This window comes from Maniola jurtina, chromosome 2, assembly GCF_905333055.1.
Source record: "Maniola jurtina chromosome 2, ilManJurt1.1, whole genome shotgun sequence".
Taxonomy (NCBI): Eukaryota; Metazoa; Arthropoda; class Insecta; order Lepidoptera; family Nymphalidae; genus Maniola; species Maniola jurtina.
In genome coordinates this window covers 15,545,451-15,572,057 of record NC_060030.1, presented here as the reverse complement: position 1 = coordinate 15,572,057, position 26,607 = coordinate 15,545,451, and the positions used below count along the sequence as shown (strand labels likewise).

Here is a 26,607-nt window from a genome sequence, read left to right as displayed (position 1 = left end):
TGCCTGACGTACATTTATAGAAATACTAGCCGATGCCCGCGACTTCGCCCGCGTGGATATAGGTTTTTCGAAATCCCGTGGGAACTCTGATTTTCCGGGATAAAAAGTAGCCTATGTGCTAATCCAGGATATTATCTATCTCCATTCCAAATTTCAGCCAAATCCGTCCAGCAGTTTTTGCGTGAAGGAGTAACAAACATACACACACACACACACAAACTTTCGCCTTTATAATATTAGTGTGATTAGCTGATGCATGCAACTTTGTTCCCGTGGATATTGTTAAAAATTCCGACGGAACTCATTGATTTTCCGGGATTAAAAGTAGCCCGTGTTAATTCAGGGTCTTCCTTCCCAGCCTAATCCGTCCAGTAGTTTTTGCGTAAAAGAGTAACAACTATCTATCTATACATACAAACTTTCGCGTTTATAATATTGAGTAGGACTATGGAACCCTAAAAATTGGGCAAAATATATTATACCTTGTTTAAAACATCGACGATGATATAGTTTGCAATAGGTCGAGATGGCAATCTGGGTATGAGGCGGGGGGGACGCCCCGTTCACCCGCATCGAGTTAACAGGGCTTTCTCCGTCACTCGTTTCATACAATCGTAGTTCTAATTTCATTTGAATATTAAGCAACCAAAGTCCATGAAATTTTGCAGACATATTCTAGAAACTAATATGTGTCTGTGGTGTTTTAGATTTTTCTAAAAATATGTAGTTTTAAAATTACAGGGGCTCAAAGATTTGTATGAAAATTTTTAAGACCGCGTAACTTTGAAACCGAATATTTTAACAGAAATCTGGAAAACCACAGATATAGATATTAGTTTCTAGAATGTCTGCAAAATTTCATGGACTTCTACGATTGTATGAAACGAGTGACGGAGAGACCCCTCTTTTGCGGGGCGTCCCCTCCCCGATTGTCATTTCAACCTGTCACATACTATAAGTATCGCATAATATATCTTAGTAAATGATCTTCAGAAAATCTCCACCACAACTGACGATGATGGTGATTGATGGTCGATGAATAATAATAGGGATTCAGTTGGATAAAAAAAAACAATATTTGTGCAAATAAAGTATATTATTGAATATATATTATCAAACTTACATTTATAATAATATCACAAAGATTCGAATTGAAACCATCATTAACTTTACATTTTCGCATTTGATTCGAAAATATATAACTAACAATTATTGCAGAATAATTAATCTTAACTAGAAACTTAACTTACAATCCATAGTTTTTAATATTATGTTAGCTTAACATAAACTTATCTTTTATTGTGAATTTTTCTTGCATAATTATTAAATAATGCAGTCATAACAATATGATCTTTATCTAACTATATTGTCACCTTTAATAATAAAGTAGAATTGAAATTCTAGTTATATAAATTAGTTTCAGAAACAAATTAGTTTATTGTCAACGGGTAGTGAACATAATTAGTTACATGAAAGAAAATATTAAAATGTCATCTTCATAGTCTTATCTCTTATAATTAAGTCACATCATATAATTATACCAAATCCACTGGTATCATTTAAAAAAAATGCATATTAAGAAAAGTCAGAATCATTACCAAAATTAATAGAAATATTCTAATACTGTCAGACTTAGGGCAAAAGTATTTATATACAAACTAAAGTGCTAAAGCTAAAACTCTGCATCCAGTGTGAACACATTGTCATTAGGATTCGACATGACTCCCCACTTCTGGTATTCTCCGACCTTCTTCTCGAAAAAGTTGGTCTTCCCTTCCAGGGAGATGAGGTTCATGAAGTCAAATGGGTTCTTGGTGTTGTAATGCTGTTGAAAGAAAACAATTTATTAATATTGATGCTGAAATCAATAAACAGATTAACTTTCTATTAAACCAAAAGGTTTTTACGAAAGTATGGGGCAAAAATTGGCAAATATCTACTTGAAAAGGCATGAAGGTCGATTAGTGTGGATTGAAGCGGCCTATGCGCTTATTTCTCCTCTTGCATTGCACTGCATTAGATTATACAACTTGGACTATTCAGTCCCATGGACTTTCTTATAAAATGTTCAATTATTTATTATCTCTGTATTGGTGTCACCTATCGGATTTTTCTTTCAGCCCCACTTTCTGGAACATAATAGTATTCAAAATGAGTTAAAACAAAGAAAATACACACCTTCTCCCCAATAAGGTCCACAAGAAGCCTGTCAGCAACAAACTCAATGTAATCTGACATGAGTTCGCAGTTCATGCCCAACAACCTCACTGGCAATGCATCTGTGAGGAACTCTTGCTCTATTGTAACAGCATCCTTGATGACTTGCAGCACACAGTCCTTGCTCGGCTTCTGCACCAGGTGCTTGAACATGAGGCATGCAAAGTCTGTGTGAAGGCCCTGCAACAAAAATCATAATTTTTCATAATCCATACTAATATCTATACTAATAAATAAAATTGGAGTGTCTGTCTGTAATTTCGAAATAACTACCTCATATTAAGCTATAAAAAAATTTGGATTCCAACTCCTCAATCCTGATGCTGCAGGGGATCTGACCAATCCACACGGGCGAAGCTGCGGGCATCAGCTAGTTATAAATATAAATGTGACAGTGTGTCTGTCTGTATGTTAGCTTTTCAGGGCCCAACAGTTTAACCCATTTGATGTTTGGTACAGTGTTAGCTTACATTCCGGAAATTGACATAGGCAACTTTTTATCCCAGAAAAGCTAAAAATGAAGTCATGCATTCGACTTTCTAAAACTGCTATTGATAATGTCTATTTACATTTTATTGAAATAGATTACTCTGTAATTTTCTAGGTACCAAGCAATTAAGTACTTTTAAAGACCCATTTTTTTGTTTATCATGATTCAAAGCTGCTGAATTGATTTTGGCGGGAATTTAACTATTTTCCAGAATGATCTATTTGTTATGCTGGGAAGGCTAACCCAATGAACTGCCTATCCTTATGATATTATTACAATCTAATATATGTTACACACAAATGTGACTCACAAGGAAAATAAAATACAATACAGTCCACGTGTGACACAAGAGGAATTTTTTCAGGTTGTGTCACATGTTACTCATGGGGGTTGGGTTTGCCTCAAAGGGACCAACCTTTTTTTGTGTGGACATCTGCCTGCCTAGTGACATCATGGTCAAAAAAGATTCAGACGAATTGAGGACCTCCGCCTTTTTTGAAGTCGGTTAAAAACACTTAGGTACAAGATAATTATTATAAGTTATATGAATAATGAATATGAACAAACCTCATCCCTGGATATAAGTTCATTGCTGAAGGTGAGTCCAGGCATGAGGCCCCTCTTCTTGAGCCAGAAGATGGAAGCAAAGCTGCCAGAGAAGAAAATCCCTTCCACAGCTGCAAAGGCCACAATGCGCTCACCAAATGTGGCAGTTTTACTGGCTATCCACTGCAGGGCCCAGTCTGCCTTCTTCTTCACACAGGGGAGGGTTTCTACTGCATTGAAGAGGAAATCCCTGCAAGTTATTGAACAAAGATATTAATAAAAACTCCAGATAAGCAAACCTCTTACATTAGTATTTTAATTAAGTGAAGCAACTTGTGTGTGACACCTATGCACCCTACACATTGACTTATAACAGAATCGGTACAAACTACATGGATACTGGAGCATTATTTATGCATCTTTGGATAAAACATCTACAAACATGCTTTGAATTGCGGCCCATTTACCAGTCTATAGATATTGTTATATATCAAATTATGTAATTAAAAAAAAAAAAATATTAATTAGTAGACAGAGCTACTAAAAATTCTTTTAATTTAGCCAATTTTAAGTTTTATTATATCATAAAGTTATCAACTTAAGTTTGCTAAACAGAAATGCTCTTTTCTTCCCATAGCAGTGTTATTAGCAGTGTTATATTATGTGTTTTTTTTTTAATATTTTTTTATATAACACACTTGTATTAAAAAATCAATAGCTATATGATCAAATAAATAAACTATACTATATGACAATTTACCCTGCAGTTTAAGAATGAAATTGGTACTTAGTGTACAGACCTACATTTAGCTTTGTTTACAATAATTCTATAATAAGAAATTACAATTTACAAGCATGTTATGTACAAGTGAAACCACAGACATATTGAATATCAAAACATGGACTATGATCATGAAAACAAGTTATATACAACAAATAGAAAAAAATACATAAATTTTACTAATACAATTAGATTACCTCTCCTTAGGGTCCCTTATGTAGGTGTCAATGAGCAAAGAGTACATTTCTGAGTGTACATTCTCCATGGCTATCTGGAAGCCATAGAAGCAGCGAGCCTCTGTGACCTGCACCTCTTGTGAGAAACGCTCCACCAGGTTCTCATTCACAATCCCATCCGAGGCTGCAAAGAAGGCCAGCACATGCTTGATGAAGTGCTTCTCACAATCCTTTAAGGTTTCCCAGTCACTAATGTCCTGATTAAATAAAGTTAGATAAAGTTAGATAACAAACAGTATAATGAATACTAAGACAATAGGTACATGAGTTTGCAAATATCTAATTGTAACAATGGAAAATAATCGAACATTATAAAATAATTGAATGTGGCAGATTCACTTTACAGCTATATGCTCAAGTTTACTTGAAGAAAAATATGTTGCTATTAGGCATGTAGATAGATACCTATGAATTAATTTACAAAGTTCACTTGTCCCACATGGTGACAAGATTGCACAATATTATATGTCTTAGCAAAATGATACAATCATGATCAACTGTTTATTCTTTGTTGATCTATTTGGACCGTTAGGTCACAAGCTGGGTTTTTATTGTAAGGTCACAAGTCATTGACTTAGGAAAGTTACTATACCTTTGACAGGTCAACTTCTTCTACGGTCCAGAAGGAAGCCTCCGCCTTTTTGTACATCTGCCATATATCAGGGTATTGGATGGGGAATATGACAAATCGACGAGGATTCTCCCTCAGTAGGGGTTCTAATTGGGGGTCAAATTTCTGCTTGTCGGCGTCTTTCTCTATATCCATTTTTTCAATCTGAACTTTCTCGTTACCGTTCCGTAATGCGAGTACATTTTTAACAGGTGACTGTAAAGGATTTTTAGTTAATTAAATATTATAAAGAAAAATTAGTGATAGAAATAACACTAAAACTGTTAAACTAACCTTAATGTGTACGTTATTCATTCCAGTGTGGAGATTTTCCTTGCCATTAATGTGGGCCATTTTATGAACTGATTAAAAACAAAGTCACAAACAATTGGAGCGAATAAAATTGTAACAAAATTGTACACTCGTTGAGTTTTCTTGGAGGTTGAATGAAAAATACGCGCAATTTGGTAAACAATTCGCGGATGTGGAACCAAAACGCGCTCAAATTTCTGGCGGGTAATGCATTTCGTTCTGAAATTTAAATTAAATTGTTTTCAATATTTGGCTAATTACACAATTTTACCATCATAAAACTTAATTTATATTAAATTAAATGAGCACATTTCAACTGAATTATTTCTGATTTTTATGTACTGAAAAGAAACGTAGTAAATAGTTTTATTAGAAGATACAATTTTACAAGTGGTTAAAAAATTGTTTTTAAACAAAATCTTTCGGTCAGAATCAACCAATCACTTGTGGCTGAAAAGAGCGGGAAACAGTTATTTAATAAAACATGGATTAGGCATGAATTAAAGCTTATTTTTAAATTAAATTCCTGACAAGAGAATACTAATGATCAATTCTGATGAAATCGCAACATTATTTGTTTAATTTTGCTAAATAATATGGATTTCCCGCGCAAAATAGCCTAAATATGGTTCTTTTCTATTGGTTATTAATTTGTCCAATCAAAAAATTCTTTTTTCCAGCTTTAGCAGACGGCAAGGCGATCTTACTTCCAGTTCCATGGTTATTACTCTATGTTCACCATAAACTAAAAGAGTATTCAATGTCACATGTCAATGTCATGTGTCAAAATGTATTTTTTTCATTGCCTAGTTGCTGACTGATTTTGGCTCCTAAAAACCTAAAAAGCTAATTTATATATGCAAAAACAATTAATACAGTTAATAGAGGTTTAATACTTTCTATCGGCTGATAGCTGAAGATGTCGGATAACGACGACGATTATATGTGCGAAGAAGAGGAGGACTATGGGCTGGTATTGTTGTTATAATATTTTTAATTTTTTTTATTATTACACTTTCATCAGTATACCAGCGACATTTGCCTCAGGAATGGATTAAGTTTGTAAGGGAATACAATTGGTGAACAGAGTTAATTTACCGTACGTAGTGTTTACATACTCTTTGTACTGTACCTTGAAAGGTACAAGTTATAGGTTAGAAAAAATGTTTTATAATTATTATTATCTTACCTATTAGCCCTGGATCAACACTCAGAATAACTCTTAAAACTCATTGAATTAAAAAAAAAATTGAAGTTTTAAATCTATCATTTTTACTGATTACTGATTTATACAAAATTAATTGGCTGATCGGTATGTTATCACAATAAATGTTACCCCAGGAGTACTCAGAGGACAGCAACTCTGAGCCAGACGTGGACCTGGAGAACCAGTACTACAACAGCAAGGCGCTGAAGGAGGATGAGCCGCAGGCGGCGCTGCTCAGCTTCCAGAAGGTGCTGGAGCTGGAGGGCGGCGATAAGGGCGAGTGGGGCTTCAAGGCGCTCAAACAGATGATCAAGATCAACTTCAAACTGGTGTTTATTTATTGGAGACTAAATGATGCTAGAGAATTGTGAAATCAGTGTGAATTTAGGATTTTAAAAAGACAATTAACTCTTTGATTTAGAATAATTTTATTCATATTTTTTAGGGTTCCCCACTCAAAGGGTTCAACTGGGACCCTATTACTAAGCCGTCCCTGTCTGACTAACTCAAACTTTTGACATAATTAACAGTTCACACAGAGCAAATATGACAAGAACTTTCTCAAAATTTATGAACTATAGATTTACTTGATAATGATTTAAAAGCATTTGTGTTTGTTTATTTTAATAAAAAGTTCAAATTTTTAATATGAAATCCATTTCCTAAGAATATACTCAGGACTTTATTTCTATTTAAATCATATCTTTTGTACAACTAGGCAAAAACAATAATAAATAGTTGATTCCAATATCTTTACCAGAACAACTTCACGGAGATGATGGTCAGGTACAAGCAGCTGCTCACATACATCAAAAGTGCAGTCACAAGGAACCACTCGGAGAAATCTATCAACTCCATTCTAGACTATATCTCTACTTCTAGAAATGTAAGTATCAACTTTGTATAATTTATGTTACAGTACTTGTGTCACAAAATGTGAAAATAGTAAATTATATGCATGTTTCTAATATACATATTTTTTATTTAATTAATGATTTTGTAATTAATGAAGAAACATGGCTGCTTACTATCGCATGGGCAGAGATCGATAATAAGCAATAAGGCTGCCTTTTTTATCCTACTTCTGTCTGTGTTTTCTGTTCTTTTATTAGGGTTCCACACTTCAAATGGAAAAAGGAACCCTTAAGGATCACTTCATTGTCTGTCTGTCTGTCGTGTCTGTCATGAAACCTATAGTATAGTTCCGTTGACCTAAACTTATTAAATTTGGCAGGTAGGTAGGTAGGTCTAATAGCACAAGTAAAGGAAAAAGTTTTAACACAGTAAATTTGTGGTTACTGGTTACATCACAAAAAAATTAAAATGTGCTCATGAAAAAATAATTAGCTTACTAAATCCCATATAGATGGCGCTGTCCGTCATAATTGCAGTGTTGCACATATAAGTGTTATATTTCATACCATTTGTGTGCGAGTCCAAATCGCAATTGGTCATTTTTTGTCATCTATCCTTTTATGGTGGTACAAATAATGTTGTGAATCACCACTAAACCAAAGATCAATTTACGTATATTGATTTCTTACAGATGGAGTTACTGCAGGATTTCTATGAAACAACACTAGAAGCTTTAAAAGATGCAAAAAACGACAGATTGTGGTTTAAAACCAACACTAAACTAGGAAAGCTATACTATGACCGAGGAGACTTCAACAAACTGGCCAAAATACTAAAACAGCTTCACCAGAGTTGTCAGGTATATTCCTTATAATAATAGTAATGTACAATTTTCCATATTGTGCATTTATAACTTATAACAATTTTATTGTTTACAGTGTAATCTACTTTACTGATGGGTGTCATCAATTTTCTTTTCATATTTACTGTCTATGAATGAAATAGATTCAATCTTTTTTTTTTTTAACCCCTATTTTTACCCCCCTCTGTCCAGTAGTTTGAGCTGTGCCTGTGCGTGACATAAAGAGAATACCAATGTTTTAATGTTTCCTTCGTGCCTTCTTCATAAACGTGACACTGGCGAAACACTCTGTGCCCAGCTGGCACACCTAGAAGCCAATAATTGGGAATTGAATTGAATTGAAACTTCAAAACATGCCTAAAAATATAAACACTTTCACCCAACTGAAAATAAAATGAAAATAAAATTTTGATCTCATTTAGACAGATGAAGGCGAAGATGACCTCAAGAAGGGCACACAACTACTAGAGATCTATGCGCTAGAAATACAAATGTACACAGCACAGAAAAACAACAAGAAGCTCAAGGCGCTCTACGAGCAGTCTCTGCACATCAAGTCGGCCATTCCGCACCCACTCATCATGGGCGTCATCAGAGGTATCCTAAAAATCGTACAATATCTTTCATCATTGAAGAAATAAAATAAAGTTCTAAATGGCATCTAAGTCTCAATGCCAAAGCAATGTGGAGAGTATTTGTATTGTCTTTGTGCAATGGGAGAACTAGGAATTATTTGTGACAACCATCTCATCAAAATGATTAATAATTATTTAATAGAATAGAAAAGTTTTTATTCAAATAAACTTTTATATATTATTTAGGTTCCATTAAGAAGACATTTTTACAATCAAAAATAATACACCAAATACACTTTGAAAGGAGAAGAACCATCTTCCACCAAATTATGTTATAAATAACTATCAGAACCAGAATGCTCGTTCTGTTCGTCGTCCGATCCCTATTGTCCAAACCAGTCTCATACCGACAAGTCTCGGCGAGAATTGACGGATTTCTCGATGAGCGTTTGGTCTGCCAAAATTCGTCAAATTGATTTAATTTTAACACCAAATAGTGATATTTCAGAATGTGGCGGTAAGATGCACTTGCGCGAGGGGGAGTTCGAGAAGGCGCACACGGACTTCTTTGAAGCGTTCAAGAACTACGACGAGTCCGGCAGTCCGCGGAGAACCACCTGTTTGAAGTATTTAGTTTTAGCCAATATGTGAGTGTTTAACAGGTAACGGGCAACAGCAAAGTGACTTAGGCAGTATAAATAATACTCAGGCTAATTTTCCTGCAATTCTAGCTATGCAGTCGTTCGGATTTTTAACAAGTTATTTAAAAAGATTTCAGAAATCCCCTACTTCTGGTTTGCACTTCATTTTTTAGGGCTTAAACTAAGCCATTTTGATTTTTTAAAAATTTATGTACCCAGGGATACTAGCGCCATTAAGACGAATCTAGTGGCATATCATTTATCAATATTGATTGAGCTGTTGAGTAGTTACAATACAAGCGGGCATAGGAACGGACATATGTACATACATACATACTTCTTTGGGCTTCGCCGCAGTCGAATACAAATGCAATTAAACTGATGGAGGTCTTGATTTATTGGTTAGGAAAACAAATTGCGTCCAGTTTTCTAAATATCCAAATCACGAATCTCTTCAAAAACTTGAAAGATGAGATGTGCTGTGACCCCCCGACAGAAGCTATGCTTGTGTGTTATATGTTTTATATACAATGTGTACATTGTATATAAAATATTCCATTCTTCTAACGCACTCATAACGCCCAGTCTTTATCGCAGCATCCGTTTATTACATTTTTTCCGAGTTAAGTTTCCATCCCAAAAGTCCATTATGAAGCTTCTCTTGAATAAAACAATTATAATTCCAGGTTAATGAAATCAGGAATCAATCCATTCGATTCTCAAGAAGCTAAACCGTACAAAAACGACCCGGAAATCTTGGCCATGACGAATCTAGTACAAGCCTACCAAAATAACGACATTAACGACTTCGAGTCCATCCTCAAACACAACAGTTACAACATAATGGACGATCCCTTCATAAGAGAGCACATCGAGGATCTGCTGAGGAACATAAGGACTCAAGTGCTGATCAAGCTTATCGGGCCTTACACTCGGATACACATACCCTTCATATCCAAGGAGTTGAATATCGATGAGAAGGAGGTGGAGAATCTATTAGTCACATGTATTTTGGATAAGTACGTTTTTTCAATGTTTTGTGAAGGTTTGCAGTTAGCGTAATTTTAGCGCGTATAAGTTTACTATGATGGACCACGTGGATTCAGGCTTTTAAAAATCCCATGGCCTATATTGTCTCCAGGAAGCAAGCTATCTCTGTACCAAAGTTATGATGCCCACAAGCTGTCCATGTGGATTCCTGTGGGAACCTTTTTGATTTTCCAGGATAAAAGTGCTTATGTCCTTCCCTGGCAAGCTATATCTGTAACAAATTTCGTTTCAATCTGTTAAATTGTTGGGCCGTGAAAAGCTATCAGAAGGCAGACAGACACACTTTAGAATTTGTAGTATTAGCAGGGTAAGGATAATAATATATATATAATAATATTACCTACTAAAAGTTCGACGAAGCCATCTAGACAGAGCAAGCGTGCGATAAGGGAGCGAACTGAGACGGCCCCAGTAATTCCGAGACCTATATGGCAGATTCATGCAAAGTTGTGGTCGTCATTTACCACAAGATCAAAGGCGTCGGAACACTTTGTGTCTCCTTATACTGTGGTATTGTAGTAGTATAAGTATCAATGAAAGCTGTTTGAGCATTTTGCTGATCAGATGTCGCTCACCCTCACACTCGTCCGCAGCACGATCAGCGGGCGCATCGACCAGGTGAACGCGGTGCTGGAGCTGGCGTCGGGCGCGCGCGGCGCCGCGCGCTACCAGGCGCTCGACAAGTGGACCGCGCAGCTCGCCGCGCTGCACCTCGCGCTGGCCAACAAGATGGCGTAGGCACAAGCGCTGCCATACCCGCGCTAAACTGCCCAGTGCCCGCCTTTTGTGCTGACGCTTAGCCAATCGTGGAAATATAAAATCAAAAGTGATTGTAACTGGCAAACCCAGGATGTACTTTCTTATGATTCAGCAATTAACAACAAATGCGATGATCTCTGCAATCATTCTATTTTACCTTAGCTGACTCAAAAGGTAAACAAGCAGCAATATAAATGTTTCACTGGAGGGGTGCTTAATAGCAACAAGTTCCTGCGTGAAAAGTTTAATTATGTATAATGCGTAAAAAATTAGTTCTCACGCGCCATTTTCACTTTATGTGCCAAATGTCAAGTCAAAAGTACGATTTTAGTCTTTATTTTAAAAGTGAAGAACGGTACTTTTGAAATAACAGTTGAATCATAGAGTTAAAATGGCGCGTGAGATGTCATTTTGTACAGACTATATTTATACTCTGCATTATTAAGTCTGCGGCCCAGGCGCCAGGCCAGCATGTAAAACAAATTCAATGTTTACTGACAATGAAAAAATACGAGTGAAAACCTAACTCCAGGAGGTCTGAAGCGTCAAAGCACGTTGCATACGCCTTCTCCGAGGTTTCTGCAATTTGTGTATCTTTTAAGTCAAGGTTAAAGTTCCGTAGTTACTGGCACCCGCATCTCACTTCCGTGGAATTCGCATCCGGCTTGACCATACTTGGTAACATTAATCCATAATTCCCATTGAGATTTCATGTTATAATAATGCTTAACCATATGGTTAAATAATGTATTACACATCTTAAGGTTAATGTGTTTATCTGAAGCTCAACTCAAATAAAATGTGAAAAATCCATGATTTATTTTATTTAATACACATCCTCCTGTCCTTTTCTTTCGAAAATTATTTAAAGCCTGACCAGACATTAAAAACTTGCTTTAGGGGCGCCACTGGTATATGGTCTATGGACACTAAGTATATGGTCTTCTTGTATTAGTTAGCAGTTTCTTGTTCGAAATTAGTTCAGGTTTTTTTCGATGGCGAGGTATTTTATTTTTCTGGTCTGGCTTTATATAGTAAATACCATTAAGCAGAAAGGCTATTTCAAACAAAACTGATGTTACATGAAGGTGTCAAAATTAAAATCACACTGGTTTGGGATCCAAGCACACTGAACATTGTAACAGTTGTAAGCAAAAACGATTTGCAGCCTGCAAACATTTTGTTCGAGTGTGGAGTACTACATAGGCTGTTGGCTTTGGTACCAAGTTTTACTCAGACTAAAATCTACCCTGGTAAGGGCCATTTTTTGAAGCACCCTGAAAATCTGCATCTAGGTAAACCGTGGACCAATTTCTATGTAGTCTGTGTCGCTAAGCGTTGTGTCACGCACACAAGGGTACGAATTTGGCTTCACTTTTTAAAATACAACTGTCAGAGCTTGTGAAAATCATTCGTTCATACATAGAGTGATAGAGCCTTGGGCTCTGAAACCGCTGTGCAAAGGGAAATTTAAAAAAATCCAAAAATATATTTAAAACATTTATATTTTGCTTTGATTATTATACTCTTATAATAAAATTAATTACATCTCTAACTAACTATATATTTTTATTACATAGTAATAATTATCCTACAATAAATGGACGGTCCGGTATATCACAGGTTAGTTATTATGTATTATAGATCTTTTTAATATTAAAATATCCGCATTTTTTATTTTACTTAAAGATATGACATAGCTAAATGATTTTAAAAGCTTATTTTTAATAAGAATTTAGATAATAATAAATGGCACTAAACTAACTAAGTGTAGCAGTAAAAAGTCTGAGCAAGTAATACTATTAGAAACCGCAGGGCAATACCCCTGCTAGTATGTCACACCACATTGAACACAAAGTATCCACCAAAAAAGAGCACCACTTTTTTAATAATAAAATTGCAATAAAGTTTATTAATTGCAGTAAACTAGAACTATAGAACTAGTTCTATAATAACAAATTTTCTTCAGAGGCAGTGTAATTGTTTGAAATTGTCTTTACAACTCTGGGATTTAGCCCTTTTGAGTCTGTCTAGCGTAACTTTTCAAGATAACTATGTAAATCTGTCATATGGACGGGGAAGAAAATGTGATTTTACATCTCCATAATTTATTTTCGTAGATTTGTGCAGTTGGAGTGCTTTTCTACTGGAGTGGAGGCGTGAGATTAGATTATTGAGAGGTGATGCAATAATTTTATCACGTCATCTAATTCAATAAGTTTCCGTTCCGCTTAAAAACGCACCCTTAACATTAATTTTAACGGAAAACTTACTAAGTACGAGTTTGTACATCACGACAACGTTGATAGATTTCGAGTATTGAGACATTAACATTAGTGGAAAATCAGTCTAGGCGAACGGACTGCATCCCAACTGCAATTTTGCAGTTGGTTTGTAGTCCAAATGCAGTCTGTATGTATAGACCCCTAACATTATTGTTTTAAGCTAGTTTATCAAGTTTTTCCAGATTTTTATTTTTACTTTTTTTTTAGTTTTCGCTTGGGGTGTTGGTTGTAGATTGGACGAACAGAATTTACTCGAACCTTAACACAACAGTGTTTAGCTTTTAGAATACATATTTTAAATTAAGAATTAAAATAAAGACGCACAAAAAGTGCTGACTATAAAAGTTATTCAAAATGCATTGTTCAACATTCAATGTGAATAATTCTTTCGGCATTTCGATATTAAAATGTTACTTATACAAAACTGGCAGTATTTATTATACTTAAAATAAATTGACATAAAAGTCGTGGCTTGTGACTTGTCCTACTTCTTAGCGTTCCGTAACTCCAGGGAGACGAAGGAACCATTATAAGACACTTCCTTGTCTGTCAGTAGTGTCTGTCGAAATCAAAACCATAGGGTACTTCGTGTTGACCTAGAATCATGAACAGTAGCTTGGCAGCTTGTAATGTTTTATAGCACAAGTAAAGGAATAAATAATGTGTTTTAATTTTCAAAGTGAGATAACTTTACCAAGTGGGTTATAATAATATGAAAGGGCTTTAACTGTACATTCTGAACCAGATTTTCATTTTTTTTATGCATAATAGTTTTTGATTTATCGTGCAAAATGTCGGAAAAAATACCTGAGTATGGAACCCTTGGTGCGCGAGTCTGACTTGCACTTGGCCCGTTTTTCTTTTTAATTTAATCGATAGGCCAACAACTTGGCAATAGTCACGGAATATGTAATCTTTAGTAGGCGGCAGACGCCAGTAGTTTGTGAAGCCAGTAGTAACGTCACTCTTTCTGCTTGTCGTGCAGCCAGGGCCGGAAGATGGGCAGCGTGGTGGGGTAGTGCGTGGGCGGGTGAGCCTCCGCGTCGCCGTCGCGGAACGGGTACGTGCCCAGCAAGATCGGCAGCTGCAGCTTCACTTCCTTCTCCAAGCTCTTCGGTTCGATGATGAACTGGAAACAATGAATCAATATGAATATTCATATGGATTCACTTAAATTGGTATTTAAAAAAATCTCCGCCAACTTGAATTTCAGGACGCATATCACTACCATAATCGGTATCTACCCCGAAAAACTTTTTGATAAATAGTATATTGGTCATCTTTGTTTTGAAAATGAACGTCATTCCTGCGCGCGCTGTATTGTGATACTCACAAATACGTCATATTGCACGGATATGAGGTGGCAGCCGCGTAGATTGGTGGGCGGCAGCGGCGGCACGTACAACAGCTCGGCGCGCCAGCGCTGCGCCTCGCCCGCGCGCAGCTTGCCCCGCGCCAGTTGCGCCAGCTCGCGGCGTTCCGTGGCAGCGACCTTCCCGTGCGCGCTGTATTGGATTGTCTGCAAAACAAACATTTATTTTAATAGAATAGAAACTCGCCATGGGTTAGAAGAAGCACGGTAACCACCCCGCGCGCGGATAGGGCGATGCTTTGCCCGGGGACGTACACACCGCCGCGTCCAGCGCCACGCGGCAGCTTACGGTGCCACGCTCGGCTCTGCCTCTTCACCTACCTCTGTGAGTGCGGCGCGGGTGGCGCGGATGTGCGTGCGGGAGCGGTTGTCCACGAGCGCGGACAGCGCGATGCTCTGCCCGGGCACGTACGCGCCGCGGTCCAGCGCCACGCGGCAGCTCACGGTGCCGCCGCCTACGCAGCCCACGCCCAGCTTGTGCTCCACACTCAGCTCGAACTCTTGCTGTACCCAAACAAAATACTTTCATGCCCATACTGACCTATATGTTTCATACATATGTTATTTTGTGCCCGAATGAAAACTAATAACTGAAAACAACAAGAATAATTTTCAATATTGTAATCACAATTTTTATGTCCATCCCCAATATTTAATTGATTCCAAATACCTCAATATAATTGGTTATTTTCTAATGCATAAACCAATGTGTGCACTTTGCCTTAATGAGTAAATTCCATCACGTCAATAAATTAATATTCATGACTTGTGCAGACCAGAATGAATGTAATACCTACTTTTACCTGACATAACAACAATAAAATAGTATAATAGTATAGTATAGATCTCAAGAAATAATATCAAGTTGTGGATGCCCTATTTCAAGCTTAATTAATAAAATAATAATATAAAATTTGTCACAGTACACTCTTGTAAAGTGACTACTAGTTGAGGAAACCTCAATATTGTCAGAAAAAAATATAAATCACTTACAGCTAAAACTGGAGGTTCCAAATTTAAGTCAATGGGGTTCATAACAATAAAGACTTGTTGGTTCTTATGAGTCAATCCATTGGGTTCTCTCAGTGCCGCCTTGCAGTAATACTGCACCCAGCCGTGTGTGCCGAGGAAGGTAGACGGGAGGCCCATCGGCAAACCTAACTTGAATGGAAAGCTGTGTATGCCAGGTGATAAAATGGATGCTGCATGACCTGCAATGGTTAACTAATTGTTAAAATATGACAGCAGCACAACATAAATTAATAAAATGAAATGAAACAGTGATATTTTTACTTTTAATATAAAATTAAGTTATTTGTTAAGGCATCTTATAAGAGGACACACAAAACAAGGAGTCCAATCTGTATACGAAGCATGTTATGACTGTGCATTTGTTATTTGTACAAAAACAGTTCTCAGGCTGGCTTGTGTATCCTAGTCTATGACATGTTGCAACTTCAGTTTAGACTACTTGTTTAGAGATATGTGTAAATATCATTTTATTTGGAACAAAAATTACAAAATAATAAAAACCATAACAATTGCATTGTATTGCAGTGATCATAGAAATTTCGTAACATGAATTTCATTTCAGAACATGGCAAATAAAACAATTAACTTTTAAGACACTTTTCAGTATTTCTGCTAGTCAGTGCATTATAAATTTTTCAGATATTTGATAAGGTTCATGTAAGGTTTTAATGTTACCTGGTTCACCAAGGAGGCGCATCCTGAAATCAATGTAGTTCTCTTTGTCAAACAGCCTCTCATGTCTCCCGGAGCCCACTCTCACTACTCCCTCTCCTATCACATGGAAGTGGAGACCTAAAATATGACAGATTATAACAATCATGCAGAAATACAACTATTTACCGATCATAGAAATAAAATCCCAAAATGTTTCTTCCAACTACTTCGGTCTTTATACTTCTCAGAATCACAACTTTAAAATTAAATAGTGTGTGGACTTCGTCTGTGTTGGTGTTAGCTGGCAGCCGTGCTCTGCCTTTTTGGAGTGTTTTTTGTTGTTAAAACTGACTGGAAAGCACTCTAAGGGGGTGCTGTGCATATGTCGGGGAGCGCCGGCACAGATGGGGTCCATACTTGTATAGTTTAACTAACTTGTTACAAATAACTACAAACTTGACATTGGCTAATCTTTGTAAAGCCAGACGAGAGAGGAAAATAATGTGCTATTTGTTGAATATATCCATGCAACTCATAGTTTGCACTCAACTTTTTTAAGTAGTTGCCACTTATGGTGTGATTAGGAATTGGGAATATGAATTGCTAAATCTGCATTACTAGAATGTATGTTATGATGCTTCTTAGATAAGAGTAAAGAGAAAAAATAAAAATTAAGTAGTGGTGTATAAATCTATTCAAAATCATCAAATTATATAATACTAGTGACCCACCCCAGCTTCAAGTGCATTGATTATTACAATTTTCATAGGTAGATCTAATTTTTTATGAAAATAAAATATAGCCTATGTCACTCAGAAATAATGTAGCTTTCTACTGGTGAAAGAATTTTCGAAATCTGTTCAGTAGTTCAAGAGATAACTTCCTACAAACAAACTACCAAACTTTACCTCTTTATAATATTAGTATAGATAAATTGTAATACCATTAGTTTTATAGTAATTTATGTCTTTGATTAGTTCAATGTTAAAGGAATGGCTAAATGACCTCCCAACCCACATGAATTTAGCTCAAAGTATTTCTAAAGTTATATGTTGGCGTTAAGATAGTTTGCATTCTAAAAGGCTTAAAACTTACCAAGCACTGGCGTATCATCCTGCAGCTCCATTAGAACTTTCCCGGACAAAAACTGACCCGGGAAATAGAGGAGCGACGTATTGTCGAATACTATTAAAAACTTCAGCAGCTTTCTGGGCATTTTTTTTAATGTGTGATTTATACTTGTAGAAAATTATTTATATTTTTTAATGTTAAGTATCACGTAATTAACTTTAATTAATATATAAGAAAATAAACTTTCGTTGGGCAAAGTTGTAAGTTTAAAACTGTTGAAAAGAGCAAGCGTTTTCTAAAAGATTAAAAGTTATTTAAATAAAAGCACACCATTAGAGCCTTCTGTTACGAAACCAATTCTTGGGATCGTATTATAAATGAATTCTACACGCGTCGTACTCGTAACTCGTGTGTTAAGTAATAAATAACTTTCTGAAGGCCACCAGGCACTAAGTTGAAAAACTTTTTTACCAACAAAACAAACAAGCTTTATTGTCAAAAATAACTATTTACTCATAGTTGCACCACACATTTATAATAATAAATTACTTTGTATGAATTATTTTTACTTTTTCATGAACTCGGCACGCAAAATTACAAGACATTTATGCATTTAATTTTTGTAGGCTTTAAATTTTTTCATAAATTAAAAAGTTTTTTTTAATTTTGACAGTACTGACAATGACATCGTCTGAATCAGTGTTTCTAGTTTTGATTTTAATTTTACCTTAGTTTCTGTAGGAATTTCTGTATTTTTAAAAATCCTGATAGGTGCCAATTAGTTCACGTTAATTATTATTTAACAACATTATTTAACGTTTTTAACATCATTTAACAATCCTAAATCTTGAGTATCATTACGAAGAAGGTGTTTGGTTATAATGGTTATCATGTTTTTTTATTTTTATCTTAATAACTCAGCATCATGAAAAGAGTACAAAATTAATACCAAGCTGATTAGTTATTACATCTATAAAAGTATGTTATTTTCGCAATACACATTGGGTGGGTTTAAAAATGGGATTACATCCTGAGATTCAATTTTAGCCATACCTAATAATAGCCATTCCGCCCTAAAATAGGGTGAAATCTCTAAGTGTGGAAACACTTGACTTTGAATAACTGTCAAGTGTCAACATGGAGTAGAGTTAAATTCGTTTAAATGATAAAGATTCTAGAACCCAGAGTCGTAAAACCAGTTAATTAAAAAAAATAGTTGTCATTTGCAAAGATGTTTTGTTTTGATTTTTTTAATCGGCTGTGACGGTTAGTCTATTTGTTGATTTATTTCAAATACAATAGAACTTTTTATTTAAGTAATCAAGGATATATTTTAAAATGCCAAGTGAAATGATAACGCTACAACTCGGCCAGTGCGGCAATCAGAGTAAGTTCGTTTCTCAAGTGGACTTTTGCACTTTTCTTTTAACCATTTTCTGAAACAAAAACAAAATTTATCATATTGCAGTTGGTTTCGAGTTTTGGAAGCAATTGTGTATAGAACACGGCATATCTCCCGAGGGTATTTTGGAGGAGTTTGCGTCCGCGGGGTCGGATCGTAAGGATGTATTTTTCTATCAAGCCGATGACAATCATTATATCCCGCGAGCTGTGCTTCTAGACTTGGAGCCTCGTGTGATACACACAATTTTGAATTCTCCGTATGCTAAGGTAAATTTTAGGGTAATTTTGCAACCTCAACAACTAAGTGGTTATCTTAAAGTTATAAAGAAAAAATGAGGTACCTAACCAACTATTCCAAACAATTGCCCTATCGAAACATTGCGTGAACAAATGGAATGTTTTATACCTTTGTGGCTCAATGTGTGTCAGATAGGATTGTGGTCACTGAATGGGGTCCTTATGTTTTATAAGACAGAAATCTTTCTGCTCCAGAGTATTTAGTACCTTAATTTTATTGTTATTAATTATTGTGATGAGAAGCAGTGCTTCAACTTGCTGCAGCATGATGCTGATTGTCAGGTTCTGTATTTGGTTATAAACACAATTGTATTTAAAATAGTATTACCTTTTATTGTTTGTGGTCAAATAGTTGTAGATGCATTTGATGATTCAAAAGTACTTGTAAAAGTTTATCTGAATCAAATATCTTCTAGTATTTTAAAATAAAATTTTTCTTTTATATTGATAACTTCTCTTAGGTTTATTCAATGCTCTTACATTTCAGTTGTACAACCAAGAGAATGTGTACCTGTCAAAGCACGGTGGTGGGGCGGGCAACAACTGGGCGTCAGGGTTTGCTCAGGGAGAGAAGCTCAACGAGGAAGTGTTTGACATCATCAATAGAGAGGCAGACGGCAGTGATAACTTGGAAGTGAGAAATTTCCTGTTCTAGTATATCTCATAAAATAAAAAGAAAATTCCTGACCTACTCACTAGCTGACTTATCAATGCCTAGCCCAAGCTCTTGGACCTAAAAAGCTGAAATTTTGTACAGAGTTTCCCTTTATAATATAGAAACAAAATAAAGTTGAATATCAATATCTGTGTTTGTGGACATATTGTGCACTGTAATAGGTCTTACATAGTTGGGTAGAGTCCACTGAGAGTGGTTGCCACAGCCAAAATTCATTCAGGAGACATTATGAATCTGCAAGCTACATTAACCCTGAATTAACCTTCAGTTAACAATGACCTTCTTTACAGGGTTTTGTGCTCTGTCACTCAATAGCAGGAGGCACTGGGTCAGGCATGGGCTCCTACATACTGGAGCATCTCTCCGACAGATTCCCAAAGAAACTTGTGCAGACTTACAGTGTCTTTCCCAATTTAGATGAGATAAGGTAAGGTTAACTAAAAAAATATACATACAGATTGTATTTAAATCAAATTAATCAAAAAATTAGTGCATTTTTATAATCATAATAATCATTTAGTTTGCCAGAACATGGTTCATGCATATTCCATGGGTCTTCAGAATAAATCCACATATCCTGCCAAACATTTCATGTTTCATTTTTTACCTAATGTAAGGGGTAATTAAACATATTAAAAAAAATTAAACTCATTAAAAGGACAACATAGCAAATAAAAAAGAAGTCATACATATAAAAAAAATGAAATTATATGAATATAGGTGTCTTTATTTCTATAATCTATCCATTTTTATCATGTTTTAGTGATGTGGTAGTCCAGCCCTACAATTCCCTCCTCACACTGAAGCGTTTGACGGAGAGTGCAGACTGTGTGATGGTGCTAGACAACACAGCTCTGAACAGAATAGCCAGCGACCGCCTCCACATACAGAACCCATCCTTCGCGCAAATCAACACGCTTGTGTCCACTATCATGAGTGCCAGTACTGCTACACTTAGGTAATGTACCTTCCTTACAACAGCACCACAGAACAATCTCCTTTGTGCCTTATCCTTCCATGTAACTTGGTGAAACATCACGTGCCCAGCTGGCATGCCTAAAAACTAATATATGGGAATTGAATTACATTGAATTGAAATGTTTTCTAATTTAAAATTTAGTAAAAAATATTGAACAAAATTACATATTTTAAAAATATAGTAGTTTTTATAAAACTTTTATGTTGCTACTGTAAATCAGATAAGTTGTTTAAAATGTTTAAAATAAAAAGTAGCCTATGTGTTAATCCAGGGTATAATCTATCTCCATTCACAGCCAAATCCATCCAACAGTTTTTGTTTGAAAGAGTAACAAACACACACACATACTTTTGCCTATGTAGTATTAGTATGATGATAGTTAATTGGTCCTTATCACCAAACAATGTTCACTTGATCAGGTACCCATCCTACATGAACAATGACCTGATCAGCCTGGTGGCGCCGCTCATCCCCACGCCGCGGCTGCACTTCCTCATGACGGGCTACACGCCGCTCACGGCCGACCACGAGCTCAACACTGTTAGTATACTTACAACCGTACTCATCCCGCCTGCGTATGACTCCATCCCTCATCTCCACTCTATCAACCCATCTCTAAATCTCAACTCACTACTGGATATAGACTTTTTTCACTGCGCTATCATACACAGTCCTCCCCTAATCACCATGTTAGGCCCGGTTTTTCGCTGTCTCCTTCAGGTCATCTGTGACAACCTTGTTGTATATAGATAAGCTGAAGGGGCAGTGCCTACCGCCTTCCTTCCGCTTCCTTGAGCTTATCTTGTTATAACAAACCTTGTGCTTAAAAAAATCAATCTTTCATGTTTTGAAAATTAGCAATACATTAGTGTGTTTCTACACATACCTCATTACGTATCAAGCACGTAAAAGCAGCCTAATGCCATTTTTTTTTTTTTTTTTAATTATATAGACTAGCGTTTGGCTGCAATCAGACCTGCTAGCAAGTGATGATGCAGCCTAAGATGGAGCGCGCTTGCCTAGAAGTTGCCTATTCACTCTTGACTTGAAGATACCCATATTATAGGTGGAAGGGAAAACTGACGCTGGAAGGGCGTTCCATATCCTAGCGGTTCGAATTAGGAAAGAGGAAGCAAATCGTTTCGTACGTGTTCGAGGAATTTCGACTACGTACGGATGCAGACCTTGACGATGCCTGGCAGTACGATGGTAGAAAGGTGAAGGAGGAACCAGGTCAAACAGTTCTTGTGCACACCCTCCGAAATATATCCTGTAGAATACCGATAGACTGGCAACTTTACGCCGATGTTCTAAACTTTGGAGTTTAGTATTCATCAGTGCTTCGTCACCAATGAGTCTTCTAGCTGTTTGTCCTGTATGTTTGATGGCAGGTGCCGAAGATCAGGAAGACGACGGTGCTGGACGTGATGCAGCGCCTGCTGCAGCCCAAGAACATGATGGTGTCGCTCAGCCCCGACCGCGCCAACCAGCACTGCTACATCTCCATCCTCAACATCATACAGGTGACGCGCCGTTTTATGGGCTCACTCGCCCACTCTTTGCTACAATGCATTGCCGCATTGAAATTATCCAGCAATTTATATTATTGTTAAGTTGGAAGTTTCTGGCGTGTGTACCGAAAAGAGAAGATTAACGTTTTATTTTTTGCAAGCAATTTTCGAGCACCAATTGCTATGAAAATATAATTTTCACTTCTCATGCTCGTAAAGTTCTTCTTTATATGCTGGCTGTAAGCGGACTTAAACTGCACTCGTGCATAAAAGTATTGTATGAAAATTTCTAAAGTGCCTGAGCATAGGAGCATAGGAGGCCATCCTATGCTCATGTGAAAAAATTCTCCAACCTTGAACTTGCGCAGTGGGTGATAGATCGCTCTACATATTTGATGTTTCATTAAAAAGCCACTGACTAATTGATATGACCTACGGCTAGAGCATATGTAATGACCAGAAGACTTCAGTATGTATGTATGTATGTGTGGGTGAGCTCACCCACGGATTGCGATCGCGTATCACTGTATCATTTCTTCGCAATCGAAGTGAAAAGTAGTCTCTTAAAAAATGGTTAGTTTTCTCTCCATTCAAATTATTATTACTATCGGTGCGATGGCTGCATCTCTCGTTGGCAGGGCGAGGTGGATCCATCGCAGGTGCACAAGTCGCTCCAGCGCATCCGCGAGCGCAAGCTGGCGTCCTTCATCCCGTGGGGGCCGGCCTCCATACAAGTGGCGCTGTCGCGGCGCTCGCCCTATGTGCACGCTTCACACAAGGTGTCCGGCCTTCTGCTCGCCAACCACACCAATATCTCCTCCGTGAGTACTTAAGTATTTATTATCTGCAAAAATATACACCCTCTTTATTCCCCACCCCGTCAAACAGGCGCATGTACCAGGATGCACCTTTTTTAGTCCACATTCAGTTTAAAATCCAGGATGATAGTCGTGATAACTTTTGTGCTTTCATAATAGACGAATTTCGGCCGGCGGCGTCAGTCCCCGAGCTGACGATGCCGTAGCTTGCATTATTCCGTTCTTACGTGTGTTATTTGGTTGGCAGCTGTTCGACCGTTGCCTGCAGCAGTTCGATAAACTGCGCAAGCGTGAGGCGTTCCTCGAGGTGTTCCGCAAGGAGCCCATGTTCAAGGAATCTCTGGAGGAGTTCGACGAGTCTCGCGCCGTAGTCGACGAGCTGGTGCAGGAGTACCAGGCCGCCGCCACGCCCGACTACGTGCATTGGAACCCAGGTGACTAGAGCTGACTGAAAGATACTTATACATGAGACGGTTCCTGAGGAAATTGCACGGTGCGGGAATAATAGCGGAAGTCTCAAACTCGGCGTTATTTAACAGCATCTATGCAAAATTTTGCAATTTTTGAAAGCTTTTCATTTGAAGACTATTTTTTTTAAAATCCTGGGGAGGCCAAAGTTGCTTTATTGTCTTTTTCGGTAATAAATCTAGATTGTTCCCACATTTATGCTTGGTTCTGGCCTCTTACGTTGGAATTCATAGTTAAGATAGGGGGTTCTTTAGGGGATCATTCAGATAACATGTGACACACACACAAAATACATACAATATGACCATGTCGTCTGAATGATCTCCGAAAGGAGCCCCTATCTTGACTATCAAATTCCAGTGTTAAACCTTCGCCCGCAGGTGGAGTGTTACTTGCGCCTTGACTTTAATTTTTTACTTGAGACATAAACAACTTTTAGATTGGCATAAGGCACTCCATAAATTAAAACAACTTCTTTATTTACAGAGAGCAGCTCGATATAACAAACAACAACGGACTGCAATTCTTGAGTAAATGCTTGAGTACAAATATGACCTTTTTGTGGTAGAGTTGCAAATTAAAATTGCGCTCCACACTCAAATAATGTCAAATATTGTTATGGTGCTCCCACGCAGGAGTTGTTATACAACACAAAATTCTTTTACAGGTATTTTGTAACAATTTAATATTTTGTCTTTAGTAAGGACACATGATTATTGTAATATAACATTAAAATGTTATATAACAACCCATGTGTGGGAGTGCAATTGTATGAAAATTTTTGTAATGTGGTGCGTAATTTATTTTAATAACGCCTCTACCAAATAACTTGTACAAACTTAATATAAGAAAATATGCGGCAGTATTAATAAGTTACACATAAACTCCAGTCCCCTACTAACTGAGAGGCAATTGTAGTTAAAATCACGATGAGCTCACATGATGGGGTTCTTTTTGATTGCGATTAACCGATTCCTTTGCTTTTTATGAAGTTAAAAGTGCGTTGCGTAACACCCATACCAAAAAACAACCCATAACAAAATTCGCGCAATAACTAGTGTACATACCATTTTTAATAGATAATTCAACGTAAATGGACCCTAATGTTGCATTCCTTTTTTAGTCTCAATTACATTTTAGGTCTTTGGGTTGGTGCGGACCAGGAATATTTATAGTATGTAACAATATCTGGACTTCCATTTTGAGCATTGCATTACAATGGTGCAGTACTGACTTTTGTAACATTTGTTATAACTCGCTACTACAGTAATATTTGAAGTTGTTTCATTATTCATTACAAAAGTGCACAATGTAATGTTCGGCTTGACATAGTTACTTACCGGTATTAACGCACGAAGCGAAACTTATATTACAACTTTACAAGGGAATGCCCCTGATCTATACGCACCTTAGTTACTAAGACTTGTCTAGGGCCTAATAAGAAATACTTGTCAGATCCAGAAAATTGAATGTGTCGTTTCTATTGCAAGTACTCCGTAGACAATAAATGTTTATAATATGGTGCTCCCAAGTCCCTGACATCAGTTATATAATATTACATAACATGATACATTCTGTAACATAACATATTGTTGCATTTTGAATACTTTGCTCTCTATCACTGGTATAAAACTAGTAAATTATTTAATATTTGCAAAACTTTTGTTTTGTTATTGTTATTTGTAACTATGTACCTACTCCCTGGGTGCACCATATACAGTAGTATGTATAAAGATGAGACATATCCTTACTCTGTGACCATATAATGTAATGGAGTCAGCCATACTTTGAGACAAATCTCAGAGGATTTGATTCTCAAATGTAAATGTTAAATATTGTGTGCCATTTAAGTAATCTCTTGTTAATATAGATTATAATTCAATAAAATAAACGTCCTTTTATTTCAAATAATGCCTACCTACTTACGTTTAGACAGACTACGAGTTACGACATTTGAATGACCATAAATTCTAAATTAGTACCATACTGAAGGTATAGTGCATAATAACTGAGGAATGGTCCTATATTAGTGGATCGGTGCGGGAGGGTGACAGTTGTAACAAGTTACAGAACAACACATTTTCTAACCTAAACAACTTTTTCATATATAATTCGTAAAAAATGACTCCTCACGCGCTTTTTAAGAGCTTTATGTGTCAAATTTCATGTCAAAAGTACGATTTTAGTCCTTGTTTTGAAGCTGAACCCATTGTACTTTTGACATGACCCATAGAGTTAACATGGCGCGTGAGAAGTCATTTTTTACGGACTATACCTACCTGTAACGTATACGTATAATATAATAACAATGTATATAAAAAGATTACTTCCTAACTGAGGAACGTTTTCCAGTTAAAATACGTATACGCAGCCTTAATAATAAAGGAAAGTCAAATAATTAGCAACATTTAAAAAACTACATAAGTAAATCGTGCATACCTATGCCTGTAAGAATTACATGTGTGGTGTCGCAGCTCAAGTCGCTACCCGTATTATACTTGTATTTGTTGGTTTGTCCTTCAATCACGCCACAGGGGCGTACGGCGTCATTCCGTCCGTTAGTTTTTTAGTAAACGTCTAAGCTCCCTAGCACATCGATCGATCTTCCATCGGCCGTTCGAAAAATATCGCACGTTATTTGAATGAATGCCTACTTAATTGTTATTAGGTATTAGGTACTGTTTTTGTGATTATTAATATAGATAGATAGTTCGATTCGAAACAAAAATCATGTCCGCAAAGCTGTTAAATTAAAAGAAAGAGGCCCTTAAATTACTAATTAGGTTAATGATTCGGAAACTATATAAGTATTTAAATGTGTTAATTAGAAGGGCTGTATTTACTAGAATAATCTAGTTTTATTATCATCCTGTTACACCTAAATTACACGGTATAGCGG

The 26,607-nt window shown here is 36.6% G+C and overlaps 4 protein-coding genes across 6 annotated transcripts; 2 read left to right on the top strand and 2 right to left on the bottom strand.

Annotated features, from left to right (window-relative positions):
• Positions 1-1,080: 1,080 nt before the first annotated feature.
• Positions 1,081-23,999, bottom strand: LOC123874593 (ribonucleoside-diphosphate reductase subunit M2). 2 transcript variants are annotated; one of them, XM_045920087.1, is made up of 8 exons: positions 23,989-23,999; positions 16,405-16,415; positions 5,175-5,285; positions 4,863-5,096; positions 4,232-4,467; positions 3,275-3,503; positions 2,179-2,397; positions 1,081-1,825 (listed from the first exon to the last, which is right to left on the bottom strand). In XM_045920087.1, the coding sequence occupies exons 3-8, from the start codon at positions 5,232-5,234 to the stop codon at positions 1,673-1,675; spliced, it is 1,131 nt and encodes a 376-aa protein (XP_045776043.1). In that variant the 5' UTR covers positions 5,235-5,285; positions 16,405-16,415; positions 23,989-23,999; the 3' UTR covers positions 1,081-1,672. The 2 variants fall into 2 exon arrangements, with proteins under 2 accessions (XP_045776043.1, XP_045776035.1); XM_045920079.1 differs by lacking the exons at positions 16,405-16,415; positions 23,989-23,999 and having other exon boundaries at positions 5,175-5,387.
• Positions 5,961-11,952, top strand: LOC123874582 (COP9 signalosome complex subunit 2). 2 transcript variants are annotated; one of them, XM_045920069.1, is made up of 8 exons: positions 5,961-6,165; positions 6,534-6,728; positions 7,160-7,285; positions 7,949-8,113; positions 8,539-8,713; positions 9,200-9,338; positions 10,019-10,351; positions 10,976-11,952. In XM_045920069.1, exons 1-8 carry the CDS (start codon positions 6,112-6,114, stop codon positions 11,118-11,120), a joined length of 1,332 nt encoding a protein of 443 aa, XP_045776025.1. In that variant the 5' UTR covers positions 5,961-6,111; the 3' UTR covers positions 11,121-11,952. The 2 variants fall into 2 exon arrangements, with proteins under 2 accessions (XP_045776025.1, XP_045776016.1); XM_045920060.1 differs by having other exon boundaries at positions 7,946-8,113.
• LOC123874614 (arrestin domain-containing protein 4) lies at positions 14,224-18,226 on the bottom strand. Its single transcript, XM_045920107.1, has 6 exons — positions 17,580-18,226; positions 16,506-16,622; positions 15,792-16,009; positions 15,120-15,302; positions 14,760-14,945; positions 14,224-14,555 (listed from the first exon to the last, which is right to left on the bottom strand). The coding sequence occupies exons 1-6, from the start codon at positions 17,698-17,700 to the stop codon at positions 14,388-14,390; spliced, it is 993 nt and encodes a 330-aa protein (XP_045776063.1). The 5' UTR covers positions 17,701-18,226; the 3' UTR covers positions 14,224-14,387.
• On the top strand, positions 18,789-25,360 carry LOC123874571 (tubulin gamma-2 chain). Its single transcript, XM_045920048.1, has 10 exons — positions 18,789-18,942; positions 19,024-19,226; positions 19,744-19,890; positions 20,223-20,359; positions 20,696-20,890; positions 21,331-21,451; positions 22,303-22,434; positions 23,061-23,243; positions 23,488-23,674; positions 24,195-25,360. Exons 1-10 carry the CDS (start codon positions 18,894-18,896, stop codon positions 24,209-24,211), a joined length of 1,371 nt encoding a protein of 456 aa, XP_045776004.1. The 5' UTR covers positions 18,789-18,893; the 3' UTR covers positions 24,212-25,360.
• The last annotated feature ends 1,247 nt before the right edge of the window (positions 25,361-26,607 follow it).